Source organism: Eptatretus burgeri, chromosome 12, assembly GCF_056783735.1.
Source record: "Eptatretus burgeri isolate ZD-2024b chromosome 12, Ebu_testis_v1, whole genome shotgun sequence".
Lineage (NCBI taxonomy): Eukaryota > Metazoa > Chordata > Myxini > Myxiniformes > Myxinidae > Eptatretus > Eptatretus burgeri.
The window spans coordinates 42,862,584-42,878,635 of NC_140972.1; the positions used below are offsets into that span (position 1 = coordinate 42,862,584).

The 16,052-nt window shown below is 43.7% G+C and overlaps 1 protein-coding gene across 2 annotated transcripts in view; it reads right to left on the reverse strand.

The window, feature by feature from the left end:
- LOC147015502 (A disintegrin and metalloproteinase with thrombospondin motifs 17-like) overlaps positions 1 to 16,052 on the reverse strand; it is a 359,529-nt gene that overhangs the window by 78,237 nt on the left and 265,240 nt on the right. For both annotated transcript variants that reach the window (XM_085850288.1, XM_085850287.1), the window contains exons 21-24: positions 10,977 to 11,133; positions 10,135 to 10,270; positions 8,217 to 8,421; positions 6,992 to 7,144 (exon numbers count right to left, since the gene is read on the reverse strand). In XM_085850288.1, coding sequence (XP_085706414.1) covers positions 6,992 to 7,144; positions 8,217 to 8,421; positions 10,135 to 10,270; positions 10,977 to 11,133 — 651 coding nt within the window. The remainder of the gene's footprint in view (positions 1 to 6,991; positions 7,145 to 8,216; positions 8,422 to 10,134; positions 10,271 to 10,976; positions 11,134 to 16,052) is intronic.

Sequence of the window (16,052 nt, forward strand, 5' to 3'; positions counted from 1 at the left end):
ACCAACCACGTCTCAACAGCCATCACACAACAACCACCAGCCGCAAACGCCGCTTCACGACAACAACAACGCCAACAGCCACGACCCTTGCCGTCACATCTCGCTCTCGCAACCATCGCATCACCGCCATTTCCGCGCCGCTTGTGGGCACCGATACTGGACTCGTGCAGGGCGCGCACCGAGCAGCGGGTGCAGAGGCACAGCCTTTCCGAAGAAAACGGATCAAAAACGACTCACGCCCACTTCTGTTCCGTCCTATCGGCGAGCGTGGGGCGATTTGGCCCTGCCTCCAGGTGCGTCGGAGTGTGGTCGCTATATGCAGATTCACGGATCAAAAAGCATTCACGCCCACTTTTCTTCTGTCCAATGGGGAGCCAGCCAGAGGTAAAGGGTCGAAGGTGAAGGAGCGAGGCCACGGGGGCTATAAAGGGCTGCGTTCGCTCGCCAAAAAGGCAGTAGTAGTCAGTCAAGTGGAGTTCGGAGTTGAGTTGGGAAGAGTTGGAGTTGAGTTTCTGAATCGAGTTGAGTTGGAAAGAGTCAGTCAAGTGGAGTTGGTGGAGTTGAGTTGAGTTGAGTTGAGTTGGGAAGTCAGTGAAGAGAAGAGTCGGAGAAAGCAGTTGGACGGAGCTGTGGAGAGTTGGAGAGGTGGCGGCGGTGAAGGCAGTCGAGGGGGCGCTCGTGTCAGAGTCGGGGCGCTGCGGAGAGGGGAGGCCGATAACGCGACTGAGGTCGCGGTGGAGACGCTCGTCGCGGGACCCGAACCAGCGAGATATCCTCATCCCCCCCGAGCATCAACAACCCCCTCCTGTTTCCCCCCGCGCTGAGATAGTGCGAGAAGGGGGCCCCGTTCCCACCCCATTGCCAGACACTGTCCGCGAGGCCCGCGGAGTCGGGGCGCCACCACCATTTCGCGGCTCATCACCAGACGGGTAGGCTCGACGCGGTCTCGGCCCCAGGCCCGTCTGCCCCCCTCATCGTGGAGGGTGGTCCCTTTTTATTTTGCTTTGAGTATATGTGTTGTCGGCGCCATCTGTGAAGTAACACTGTATAAGTGTTGCCGTGTGCTCGGTAGTCGGTGGTAGATCTGCATTGTGTTTTGCTTTTACATTTGCTTTTTGTGCATTATTGTGTGTTTCTTCTTCTTTTACATTTGCTTTTGGTGTATAATTGTATATGTGTGCTTTCCGTTTGCCGCGGAATAAATGTGCTTTATGTTGAACTGTTTTCCCGTTTCGCTTCGTCTTTTCCTTTATTGAATCTCCATCTTACTTCACGTAAAGGGTTGGTCGTGGGCTAAAACGCCCGATAATTAATCGAACCGTCGGGGTTGACGATAACACCGCTCGGTTATCCCGATAGTACGGAACGGGTCGCTTAAAGTGGCCCGTGTCCGAAGTCGACCTGCGGCGAGGTGCGATCGCCAGGTCTACCCTCCGTGTGGGTACTTAGGTAGGTCGAATTTGGCGAGCAACCCTATCCCACGCGGGGGGCCGATTGGCACGATCGTGGTGAGGCCGAAAGGCCCACCCGTGACTAGTTCCCGGCGTTAGTCCGAGAGGGTCACGACGGGATTGCGCCGGCGGGCGCGAATCCGCAACAATAGTTATGGAAATGTTTCAAAAGGACTGGTATTGAACAGCGACTTCGGATAGGCATGGGACCTACTTAATTGAAGGAGACTTCGGAAATGGCTTTGTGCAAAATAGTAGTAGAGCGAGTAATTGGAGGAATGTGAGTTTATTGGCACAAAAGTTAGGGTTGATGTCTAGCCAACCATATGTATCACCAACAGAGTTGATGTATATAGCACCATATGATAATTAAGTGGGGGAAATGGGTGACCGTTCAACAGTTGTCTTTTATCCCTATACTGGACTAATTATAATTACCTCTGCCATCAAAGGTGGACGAAGGTTATGTTTTCACCCCTGCTCGTCTGTCTGTCTGTTTGTTGGTTTGTTTGTCTGTGAGCAGGATATAGTTATGGAAGGATTGGGACAAAACTTGGTGGACAGGTTGGATATATGACAAGGATGAACTCATTCGATTTTGCAGACGATCTGGATACGAGAATTTTTTTATATTCTAAATGATTCTTCACAATTGAGAGATAGGGCCAAAAACGACATATCAGTATAGCATGATATTTCAAAACGTTGTGGATGGATTATGACAAAAACTTGGTGGATGAGTTGGGGAGGGGACAAGAACAAGCCGATTCTCGTCACCTACACCAACGAAGGTGGAAAGAGGTTATGTTTTCACACCGGTCTGTCTGCCCGTTTTAACTTATTTTTTGCCAAGAATGTTGACGTGTTCGATTTGTTTGTTTGTTCCTTGCAAAATCGAAGATTTTTCAAGTATATTTGTCAGTAGATTTTAGCCTGGTGTGTTGGCGCAGTGGTTAGGGCAGTGGCTTGGGATCCAAAAGGTCCTGAGTTCAAGCCTCGATGGGCCACTGAATTAATACACCAGGGGGTTGACTCAGCCTGTCATCCTTCCGAGGTTGGCGAAATGAGTACCAGTGTACTGGGCCGGTGTATAACCCGGTTAAAATAGGTGTACCATATCCCTGTGTCGTAAGAGGCGACCAGGGTTGCGTCAGGAAGGGCATCCGGCGTAAAACATGTGCCAAATCACTATGCGGATCATACGGATGATCAGCTGTGGCGACCCCTAACGGGAGCAGCTGAAAGAAGAAGAAGAAGAAGATTTGTCATTAGATTTTGTTTTTCTGTCTGTTTGTTTGTTTGTCTGTTTGTTTGTCTGTTTATTGCCTACAGGTCGCAATGATATTTCAAAAAGATGTGGACGAGTTATGACAAAACCAGGTGGATAAGTTGGTTCGGTGACAAGAATAAGTTGATTAGATTTTGGTTCAGGTCTGGATGCAGATCCAGCCTGTCAGTGGGATACAAAATCGAAAACGATTCAGCCTGGTGGAGGTATGCACTTCACTACAAGTGCCGTTCTAGTTACCTTCGCCACTGAATGTGACGGAGGTTATGTTTTCACCCCTTTCTGTGTTTTTTTTTGTACACATTGTCGAGGCTCGTATAAGAGCTAACAAAAAACGCACAACAAAAAGGGGGGGCAGGAGACAAGAGGGGCAGGAGAGGGAAGGAAAAAACAGTGTGGAACAGAGACATGAGGAGATCGGTGGAAGGGAGAGGGATGGGGTGGGGAACATGGGGTATCCATGATGGACACTACAGGGACTTTCAGGATCTTACATGATGGGGATTTTTCAGGAAGGAAATCAGGGAATTTGAAGGAGGTGGGGTCGGGGTGGATTCACGGAGGTAGAAAAGATTGTGGTTTTGGATGGGGGAAGATAATCGGTGGTGGTGAACAGCTGTTTTGAAGATCTGGAGGGAAGAGTGGGATTGAAGAGAGTGTGGGAGTTTATTCCAAAGATGGGAAAAAGAGCAATGAAAGAGTGAAGGTGAGCAGTGATCCGTGATTTTGATAGTTTTACCAGAAGGGGAATGCTGGCGGACCTTGAGCACCCAGCGGAAATATGGGAGGGGGCGGGAGGATGGGGACATATCTCAGACAATGCAGGGGGGGTGAGACTGGAGAGGAGATGGTAGAAGACAGAATGACCACCGACCTGCCTGTGATGAGAGAGTGAGAGGCCCAAAGACTCAGCCTCATCGCATGAGATACCAATGATCCTAAATGCCTTGGTTTCCACAGCGTGAAGCCGACAAAGATGAGAGGCGGGAGCATCAGAGCAGAGAGAGAGCAGCACTCCATCAGGCTGCAGACAAAAGCATTGTATGTGGTCAGAAGCTCAGGTGTACCAAGGAAGGACTCCCCGATCCAGTCGGCTACTGGCATTGGAGGTCAGTTTGGAAATGTGGCTTTCCCAGGAAAGATCATGGCAGATAGTGAGACCCATAAGCTTGTATGAAAGGATTTATTCCAGAGGATTGTTGAGAAAGTGGATGGGTGGGGGGGTGATTTTCCAGATGGTCCTTTCGGAGAGACATCGTGAGAGTGTGAGATTTATCAGGGTTGAAAGACATGTTCCACGCGTTGGACCAGTTTGTGATTTTACCCAGATCTGCAGAGAGCAAAGAAGCTGCTGCTTGCTGGTCTGAGGGATGACAGATGGTACGGCAGAGGGTGAAGTCATCAGCAAAGAGTTAAAGAGAATTTTCCAGAGAGTTGGAGAGATCATTGATGAAAACCAGAAAAAGAACAGGGCCCAGAATGCTGTGTTGAGGAACTCCAGCCTGGACCATCAGCAGATGAGCAGAAGGGCAGATGACCTTCAGCAGATGAGAGGGTTAATAGAACAGAGAGAGGGTGAGCAAGAGCAGAGGAGCAGGTTTTTAGGAGAAATGGGCTAATGCCGTCTGGACCGGTTTCAGAATCTGAGTCGAGGTTTGACAGCAAGCTCTCCACCTTGTCAGGAAAAAGGACACATAGTTCAGGGACAGTTGGGTGCGACTGGGAAAAGTGAGTGCAGAAAGCGATGGGTTTCGGACACAATATTTCGATGCAAACACCGAGTTTAGTCATTCAGCCTTTTCACGTGCGGTGTCAGCAGTGCATCCATTTGAGGTCAGGGAGGGGATGGAGGGAGAACATACACCAGAAACAGATTTGATGAGATGCCACTATGACTTGGAGGGAGATAGGTTTGAGAGTTCAGACTTCAGATTGGAAAGATGTTGTTTTCTGGCTCTCCTGAGGGTAGCCACACACTTGTTCCAAGCTTGATGGAAGGAACTGAGATTTCCCTCAGTTGGATTTGCCTTCTATGAGGCAAAGGCAAGTTGTTTCATAGCAACTGCCTCACCACAAGCTTCAGTGAACGATGGGCGGGAGGAAGGGTAGGACAACTGAAGACGAGAGGGGATAAATCTGTGCATGAGGGAGAGCAAGTTTCAAAACAGAGCAAGTTGTTTGTCTGTTTGTTTTTTTGTCTGTTTGAGTGCAGGATATCTCAAAAAGTTGTTGATGGATCCAGGTGAAATTTTGTGGACATGTTCGGTGTGTAACGAAGAAGAATCGATTCAATTTTGGTGAAGGTCTGAATCCGTATTTGGATACGAGAATTATTTATTTTTTAAAGTGATTCTTCACCATTGAGAGATAGGGCCAAGACGTACAGTACTGTATAGCATGATATTTCAAAAATATAATGGGCCCGATATGTTCTCGTGGATCATTGTGTTGTGGAGATATACGCTCTTCCGATTGCCCCTCTCGTTTTAAACTGTGAATGTTACTAGCCCGTTTGCCCATGCAGTGAGAGTAGTGGGTTTTACAATACCTTATATATGATTTGTGTCGTTGGTTGCGTGCGTGCGTGCGTGCGTGTGTGCGTGCGAGTGAGAGACTATAGCCTTTTTACCATTTGAGCTTTTGTCATCAAATTTTCAATAAACCTACATTATGAAAATCTGGAGAAGTGTAATTAATAATTGCATCAAAATGTCAAAGGGCAAAGTCACAGGAAGGACAAATACCCCTTATTATTCCATCGGCCATGCAGCACGAGACGGCTGGGTTTTGTAATCCCTTCCGTATTTCTATATTTGTGTCCGCTTGCATTTTCAGATGCTTTCCAGCTTACCATTTGAGCTTTTATCATCAAATTTTGAACAAACCTTTATTTTGAGAATATGGAGAACAATAATAAATATTTTTTACATTTTTTTTTTCCGCTGTTATTTGTTTTTGGTTCAGTACAAAGCTGATACAGATGGGCTTTTAATTTTGAGATGCTTTTCAACTTGTTGTAAACTGCATGAAGGTGGCAAGCTCAGGAGTAAAATCGTATGGGGTCATTACTTTAGACTTAACTCATATAATGGCTATTACACCCAGTACATGCAAGTATCATGGAACAATTTAGGTCCATCAGCACAAAGTGGTGGGAATGCCATGGGGGGAGGAGGGTGGGGGGCAAGATTATTGTGTGGTTCGTAAATGTTAATTCTTTGCTCTCATGTACTTGTGTGAACATGGAGAAGCCAACATTTGTTATACCCTGGAGAATGTAGAGTCGGGATTTGTCGTATTTCAATACTTTGAATGGTAAAGGGAAAGCGGCGCTGCACATCACACTGCTACATGGGGGAAAGGGCAGAGGGCCAAGTGATGGGGTGTGTTGTTGGGTGGATGGCATGACTCGGTGTTCTGCTGCAGTTGCCATTGTATGAAACACTTGTACACAGACTCCAAAGTTTTGCCATCTTTTCACTGTCACGCAGAGCATGAAACCAAAAGCGATGTGGTGATTATTTATTTTGGTGTGTTGGTTATGATGATGGTGTTTAAACCAGACCAAAATAAATCTCACTCACATTTAAAATGTAATGACGTGTTGTAAATGAAGTCCAGCTCTGTCGTCTTTCCAGCGGTTGGCGAAAAGGAAGGATTTCTTGACATCGAGCCAGCGTGACTTTAAAAATTGTGTCGAAGATGGCAAGCAGAAGAGGAGTCTCGTTTGTTTTCATTTAGTCAAACAAACGAAAATACACTTTGCTCAATAGTTTTGGTAATGTCGAACAAAAGTCACTCTTAAATATTGACATCTTGAGTGACTTGTGAATAGGAATGAAAAACAGCTTGTGTGGAAAGGTGTGAGAGCTACTAACGTGATGTGGTGATGAGCTCCCGTGAAGTGCCTTGTGGTGTCTGCTACGTCTATTGGCTCTCTGGAAGGACTACAATGATTGGTTATGAGTGTTCGCACATTTGCTTTATTGCAAATATCAGCAAAATGTAAAGAAAAATTAATGAGTCACTGCAGGTGTAACAACAGTACTATTGATGTACCTGGCTCGATAAAGCAAGTCGAATGCGAGGCTGCTGAAAGAGCTATGAATTGTGAATAAGTATTCTTGCTCTTGACATCAAGGAAAACTGTCATGTACTGGGTGTTGTGAAATTAGCAAACAAATAAATAGATATAAAGTCTACTTTAAGTTAGCACAATAATGATTCACAGATTTGTACAGACAGCACTCACTTGAGACCATTTGCCCGTTCGCCATTCAAAGCATGATGAGTAGTCCTCACAATGAATCTCCTTAAGAGGTTTGCTTATGGAGTGACAGAGGCCCAGAGGGTTTTTGCAGGTCACAGTTCGCACGCGAATGCCTTTCCCACAATGAGTAGAACACTGAAGGGGCATGTGGGATTGGGCATGGATAATGCACACAGCGTCACAAAGTGCATAATATGGCAAACATTTCTATCACTCATTATATATATATATATATATATATATATATATATATATATATATATATATATATATATATATATATATATATATATATATATATATATATATATATATATATATATATTCCCACCTATGCAACTAACTTCCACATTCTCTTCAATGTCTTTCTTCCCTCAAGGTCTTCAAGGGAGCTGTTCACCACCATCTCATATCATTCCTCATCCAAAACCATGATCTTTTAATATCCCCCATTGAACCACCCCACTATGCACACCTTAAATTTCCATTTTTTCCTTACTGAGAGTTTGCTTCTGTGTCTGTGTCATCCACCCCCTGCCTTCTCCCCTATCCCCTCATTCTTACCCACATTCCTTATCATCCTCCATCTATTTTGTCCCTTGGCCCTGCTGTTGGCATTTCCCCCTTATTTTTCTGCTGTTCCTTTTGTTCTGTTGTGTCCTGATCCATTCCGTGTTCCAGCTCTTCCACGAGCCTCGACCCTGTATCCAAAAAGGCATAATTTGTGGATTATTTGTAAGTTATTTTTAAGTAAACAATTTAGAAAGCATGATAATTTCAAAATTACACTGGAAATCAATCATTCACCAGGGGGGCTAAGCAGATTAGCCTTGACGTAAGCACATTTCCCTCAGAACTGTTGAGCCTGGTTTTTTAATGTTGGTCCAGTTATAAATTGTCTTACTGGTGATACCATGGTGTTGTACTCACAATAGTCCAAGACAAGCAAGTGTCGATAAAATGAGGCCAACAAAGATCTCATTAGTATACATTTTTGGTACAATAACATTAGTAGACAATGGACAAATTAGCATAGGAACATAGGATTCAGATGGGAACACCATACAGATAGACCAACCCATTATTACTCAGATGAGTGTCTCCAAGAAGCCAAGATCATTTTTCATTGTTTGGCCTAAGTAGAACTGTGAAATTATAAAGCCCTTTAAATTGAGAGCTCTACATTGGGAAAGCAATCAAGACACACCTGTGACCAAGTGCTGGCTTCCCAAGCAGTAACACAATCACGTCCTTGGCAACCATGCACAGTTGTCGGCCTTGGTTGGGGGCAGCGTTCATCACGGGTGCGCACAAAATCGCCGGTAGGAAGCTGTAGCTGGCACGTAACTGAGCGCCTCTGTTCCCCTTTTCCACATGACTGAGAGCAAGGTGACCATTCTGACAACTTCCACCTTTAAGAATGAGTGAGGAAAGTGATAAAAAAACAAATTTGTGATACTTTTCAAATTTCTGTTTTTGCCTCCACGTGCTGATGAAGTTTTTGCACCATCAGTTGACATGGCAGGTCAATGGGACCATGTTGCTACATTTTCCTATAAATTTTACAAAAGCAAAGTGTTTATTTTAAGAAGTAAGCAGACAAAAAGTGGTTTTCTCTTCATCCTTCTCATTCTCCTTCTCCCTTCATGTTTTGAAGAAGCAAAACATACTGAACGATCATCAATATTCATTAAATTTGACAATGATGTAGAGATAGTTATGGACTAGAGAAAGCAAAAGGGAGATTGTAAAATTAGACTTGTATCGATTTACATCAATAGTTTGAAACTTTTATTGTGTATTTCATTAAGTAAAAGGAATAAGCAAAACGTTTTCAATCCTTTTCTCAATTAAGATAGGTAATATTTAATCAAGATAGGGTACAACCTATGGACAGACAATCTAGAATACAAACAATGATTTTTGTATATTTGAGATAATTAATGACCATAATTAGTGAGTCTTTGAAACAAAGCTCTGCCATGCGACTCGCATAACTTTTCGTGCTTCTCAATAGAGACAATAGTTATGTTTGTAAGCTTACGAAGGCACTATTAAAATGTATGTTCAATAGGAATTTTAATTGTGTTTAAGAAACTGCTTTCTTTTGGTCAAGCAGTTAATTAACTGTACCTTTTTTAAGTCAGAAAAATTACACATTTATAATTAAGCAATTACCAATTATGATTGGGTGAATGTGTTAGCTGAGAAGGAGCACATTCACGATTGTGCACCTGATATCTAAACTGTCATATTGGTGCTTCGCATAGAGGCTTTATTGCTTTTGCCATTAATGGAGGAATGTTAAGCTGAGTATTCTGTCTCCTACAATTTGCTGGTGGACATTAAAGATCTCACAGTATGTTTGAAAATAAGTTGGCCATTGTCTGCTGATACCATGGTCAAATTATAAATGTCTACCCTAACCGACAGTGTTTCACTGCGACAGCGGGGCACACCCTGCCTAGAATCTGTTCTCAGAAATGGAAAAGTTCATGACTTGTTGTGGGTGAGTTAATAAACTGGAAACTAAGTATGGTCCGAGATGGAATTGCGAATCATGAACTTTTGTATTTTTTAAGTTACTTACACACAAGAAGGGGGTGACGGGAATCATCGTAATTATTGTATCCTGTTTAATATCAAATATGAAATGTAGTTTGGCTCTTCATTTAGATATCATGTCTTTTGAAGGCTGAACCATTTCCCTAAAAATGCAAATAACTTAGTGTATGTGTGGTTGTGTCCAACCATTCCCCCACTGTTCCTTTGTAACTTTATTGACTTGGCACCCTCTATTGTTTAGCTCTTCCACGATATGGAGAATCCTGCTAGAAAAGCATTTCTTCCAGTCATTTTATTCATTTAAGCTTTATATGATTGAATGCACTCGTTTTTATCATAAGCATGACAAAATGTCAAACGTTCCATATCTTGTAAATAATGCTTCAGCGATACGACATAATGGGCAGTCAACAAGTGGGTGAATCTTAACATATCATGTATTCAGATTTTACATCAGATATGTAATTTAAGAAAAGGGAAAATATATATGATTCAGCATTTAGCGAAGAATTATAAGACTATATGTGTGGTGTGGCTGCTGCAGATGATGAGGTAAGCACCTGCACTGGCACGGGTGCAGAGAGCAAAGGCGCCGGTGTACTTGCGGACGTGCCACATGTGCACAGTCCTCGTTAGGAACAGTGGAACGTGTGCGATTTGCCAGGCGGTTGCATGACAAAATGCTTCGTACCTCGCCTTGAGGAATAAAAGAAAATTAAGACATCATCCAGATCTGAGAACAGCAAAGAACGACAATTTAATTATGAATTCTATTTTCTTCAGAATATCTCCATGCAATAGTTTCACAAGCAATAAACCAATTATGTCTCTCCAGGAGGATGTGTGTAACAGGAGTTAATGAACAGTGATATGTTAGGCATTGCCAATGGGACTAAGTCGGTGGTATATGCTCAACACAGGGTTTGAATATCATATAAAGCGTTAAATTAAGAAACATGTAAAAAGGAGTTTGAAGAAGGAGAAAAAAAATTTATGGAAGGAATGAAATCTCAACAGCAAAGGCATGAAGCACGGAGATTGAGGCAAAAGCATCACCAATCCGGAACCTTTGACCTGTTGAAATAATGTGGATAGATTAGTATAGGGCAGTAGATTTCAAATGGTTTCCCTGCTCCTTAAAATTACAGCTAAAGCTCTTTGTCGAAAATAAAGAATTTAACTTAATCAGAAGCTTCAAAATTAGTATATAAAACATGCAATACAAAAGGATTGCTAACATCCCTGATACAACCTACAGCAAGAGGTGAAGGCAGATAGCCAGGTGCAATATGATAGATAGCCAGGTGCGATATGATAGATAGACAGATAGCCAGGTGTGATATGATAGATAGACAGGTATCCAGGTGCGGTAAAAAGTGTGGCAGGAGTATAAAAGACTCACCACCACCACAATGTGTGGTGCAGTTTTCCCATCCCACATGAGTCCACATATAGTGTGGCCTGAGTGAGTGTTCCTGTTGTTCCAACCACCAGCTGCTGTTCATGGGGAGTGTGTACTCATAGTGAAGCCTCAGGTTGTGGTCGTGGTAGAGGAGGATCTTGAAAAGGATGGAGGCCAAAAAGGAAACAATAAATATGCAATAACTCTGAAAAAGAGTGGTGTAAGAAAATGAATTAAAAGCTTTGGGTTAAAAATTCATAAAATGGCATTATTTGTGAATATAAAAACAAAAATTAGGTTTGATATAATGGATTACAGAACTTTTCTTGTGCCTACATTATGAGCGCCCATTGAACTTCGTCCAAAACGGGGGCTTACGCATTTTGTCTCGATTTTCGTGTCCGTGTGTGCGTGCATGTGTGCATCCACAACAATATCTCGGAGATGTGTGGACCGATTTTATTCCTACTTAGCGCAAGGACAACACACGATGGTATACATAAGCATGTCATTTTTTTTCGACATCAGATACAAGATGGCCGACTGGCGGCCATTTTAGTTGGAAAAAAACCGGTGTCAAACACGTCCTCAACCTTTTCTTAGACATGCATTTACCGATGTTGTTCAAACTTGGCACACAGATAAAAAATTATGGCTTACGTTAGCAGCCATATTTTCTTTTTTGAGATCAGATCCAACATGGCCGATTGGTGGCCATTTTGTAACTTCAATGTGTCCCCAACAATTTCTCAGATGTGCATGGTCCGATTTTGTTCAAACATGGCACAAGCACAGCACATGATGGCAAACACATGCCCCTCACTCTATTTTGTGATCTGATCAAAAATGGCCAACTGGTAGACTGGCGGACACTTTAGTTGTACATAAATATGGGCTAGTCCTTTAACTCCATGCAGCAAAATTACTAAAACAATGGGGGAAATGACATTTTATGTCTTTTTTACTTGCTTTTCATTGTTGTATTGTCTTTGTTTACCAAAGTTTCGTGCTGACATAATAGACTTGAGGTCTGCCCACTCTCCTCTGAGCGACAGTGACCTGCTAAAGTATTTACCCGCAACCAATAATGTTACATTTTTATTTTTTTTGTATACCTTGTCGAGGCTCGTATGAGAGCTAACACACAATGCACAGCAAGGGGGCATGAGACAAGAGGGGTGGGAGTGGGAAGGACAAAACAGTGGGGAACAGAGACATTAGGAGATCTATGGAAGGGAGAGGGATGGGGTGGGGAACATGAGGTAAAGATGGACATTACAGGGACTTTCAGGAAGGAAAGCAGGGAATTTGAAGGAGGTGGGGCTTGGGTAGATTATCGGGGGTAGAAAAGATCGAGGATTTGGATGGCGGATGATAAGAGGTGGTGGTGAACAGCTGTTTTGAAGGCCTGGAGGGAAGAATGGGATTGAATAGAGTGAGGGAGTTTATTCCAAAGGCGGGGAAAAAGAGGAATGAAAGTGTGAAGGAATGAAACAGAGGAATGAAACAGTGATTCATGATTTTGGAAGTTTACCAGAAGGGGGTTGTTGGTGGACCTTGAGCACCCTGCGGAAATGTGGTGGGGACAAATCTCAGAGAGAGTGGGGGGGTGAGGCTGGAGAGGAGACGGTAGAAGACAAAAAGACCACCGACTAGCCTGTAGTGAGAGAGTGAGAGGCCCAATAACTCAGCCTCATTGCGGGAGATGCCAATGATCCAAAATGCCTTGGTTTCCACAGCGTGACGCCGAGAAAGGTGGGAGACAGGAGCACCAGCCCAGAGGGGTGAGCAGTACTCCATCAAGCTGCGGACGAAAGCTTTGTAAGTGGTCAGGAGCTCAGGTGGGCCAAGGAAGGACTTTGCACGATGAAGGATTCCCAGTCGGCGACTGGCTTTGGAGGCGAGGTTTGAAATGTGGCTTTCCCAGGAAAGGTCATGGCAGATAGTGAGACCCAGAAGCTTGAAAGGAAGGACTTCGTCCAGAGGATTGTTGAGAAAGTGGATGGGGGGGGGGGGTTCTAAACGGTCCTTTCAGAGAGACATAGTGAGAGTGTGAGATTTGTCCGGATTGAAAGACATGTTCCACATGTTGGACCAGTTTGTGATTTTACCCAGATCTGCAGTGAGCGAAGAAGCTGCTGCTTGCCAGTTTGAGGAATGACCGATGGTATGGCAGAGGGTGGAGTCATCAGCTAAGAGATAAAGAGGATTTCCCAGAGAGTCGGATAGATAATTATAATTGATGAAAACCAGAAAAAGAGCAGGGCCCAGAACGCTACCTTGAGGAACTCCAGCCTGGACAGGAAGAGGGGATGAAAGAACTCCATTTGGGGCCACACAATGACTGTGACAGGAGAGGAAGTCTGCGAGCCATTAGTGGAGATGGCCTTGGATACCAGAGGAAGAGAGTTTGGTGAGCAGGGCAGGGTTCCAGACCATGTCAAAAGCACGTGATATATCCAGGGATACGGCTCGGATTTCCTGCCTGGCATTGTGGACCTCCATCCATTGTTGGGAGAGCAGAATCAACTTATCCAGTGTAGAGTGACCTGGTCTGAAACCAAATTGATGATCAGAAATCAAGCCATTGGAGAAGAGGAAGGATTTGATGTCTGAAGCGATGATGGATTCCATAACCTTGCTGATGATTGGGAGAAGGCTGATTGGTCTGTAGTTGCAGGGATCTGTTTTTGCACCTTTTTGTGCAGGGCAGTGATGTTTGCAGATTTCCAAGCAGATGGCAGATGACCTTGAGCAAATGAGAGGGTGAATAGAACAGAGAGAGGGTGAGCAAGAGCAGAGGAGCAAGCTTTGAGGACATGTGGGCTGATGCCGTCTGGATCGGTTGCAGAATCTGAGTCGAGGTTTGACAGAAAACTCTCCACCTTGTTAGGAGAAAAGGACACAGAGTCCAGGGACAGTTGGGTGCGACTGGGTAAGGTGGGTAGACAAAGCGGTGGGTTTTCGACACAAAATTTAGCTGCAAACACCGAGTTTAGGCATTCAGCCTTTTCACGTGCGGTGTCAGTTGTGCGGCCATTTGAGGTAAGGGAGGGATGGAGGGAGAACATACACCAGAAACAGATTTGATTAGACGCCACCAGGATTTTGAGGAGGGAGAGAGGTTTGAAAGTTCAGACTTGAGCTTAGAAAGATGTCGTTTTCTGGATCTCCTGAGGGTAGATACACACTTGTTCTGAGCTTTGTGAAAGGAACTGAGATTACCCTCAGTTGGGTTTGCTTTCCATAAGGCAAAGGCAAGTTGTTTCAGGACAACTGCCTCGCCACAAGCTTCAGTGAACCAAGGGCGGGAGGAAGGGGAGGCCAACTGAAGACGAGATGGGATAAATCTGTGCATGAGGGAGAGCAAGTTTCTTTGAAAGACAGAAACTTGATGAATATTTTTCATTCGGTAATATTGATGAATTACGAATTATGTAGAAACAAATTTTCCAAATCAACCTTTTTATTTAAAACTGAAGAGATCAAACTCAACACTTTTGTAGTTGAAGGAGGTTACATGTAAGGAAACCTGCAAAAAACATGTACAAGTCAAAATTCATTGCTTGTAAAAGTATTCACCCCTTCGGTCAGTGCTTAGTGGAACCACCTTTTGCAGCAATGACTGATATGAGTGTTTTTCGTAGGTATCTACGAGCTTTGTGATATGTTGAAATCTTTGCCCATTCCTCACGTGAAAATTGCTCTGGTTCTGCCAAGTTTGATGGGAATCGTCAATGGACTGTAATCTTCAAGTCTCACCATAAATGTTCAATTAGGTTAAAGTCAGGACTTTGACTGAGTCACTGAAGAACATTTATTTTCTTCTTATTCAGCCACTCAAGTGAGGCTTTAGCTCTGTACTTCAGATCATTGTCCTGCTGAAATGTGAATCTCCGACCCAGTTTCAGATTCATAGCTGTCTCAAGCAGGTTTACATCAGTGATTCTCCTGTACTTTGCACTGTCCATTGTTCCTTCTATCCTGACAAGTTTGCTACTCCCTGTTGATGAAAAGCATCCCCATAACATGATGCTGCCACGACCATGCTTGACAGTAGGGATAGTGTTGACTGGGTGACGTGAAGTGTTAGGCTTGCAGCAGATGTAACACTTTAAATTTAGACCAAACAGTTCAATTTTTGTCTCGTCTGACCACAAAACGTTTCTCCACATGCCTGCAGTAGTATCATTACGATGCTTTTTTGCAAACTCCATACAATCTTTTAAATGCGTCTTTGTCAGCAATGGCTTTTTTCTTGCCACCTGTCCATGGAGGCCAGCTTTGTGCAGGGAACGAGACAGATATTGTTGATTGATGAACACCGACCCTCATCTCAGACATAGAGCCTCGCAGACCTTTCAAAGTCATTGTTGGATTTACAGTGACATCCCAAACCAGTTTCCTGCTTGCCCGGCTGCTGAGTTTGGATGGGCGACCTGATCTGGGTCGAGTCTGAGTGATATGGTACGTCCTTCACTTCTTAATGATGGATTTCACCGTACTCAAAGCGATAACAAGTGACTGAAATCTTCGTATAAGTCTCGCCTGAATGGTGCTTTTCCAGCACTTTATGTCTTACTTCTTTGGAAAGCATCTTGGTCTACATGTTTACCTTGTTGGTTGTCCAAGTGAGTTACACCTCAAAACTCCTTAGATAAGTGGGGGAGCTCAATTTTTAAGTTAAACTTCTGATTACACACAGATGAAACCTATTACACTTATTTTCTAACCTTTCAAACAATTAATTTGCTCCTGGAGTGATTTTGGGGAAATTTGGTAAAGGGTTTGCGTACTTATGCAACTGAGAATCATCTGATTTTCTCAGTTCATCTAACTTTCACATTTTATCTGCATTTATTTTTTAGCTTTATCACTTTGTTGTAGTTTATGAAGACTCCCTAAATGAAGTTTGCTTTGAAAGCTTCATGAAATAAGCTCAGGTGGCATCAAAATGTGAAAACTTTGGAGGGGGTGAATACTTTTGCAGGCTACTATATATAGCCTGGGTTTCAATCTCGGCCCAGCTATAAGCTGCCATCCTGGAGCTTCATATGCACAATGATTCATCAATGT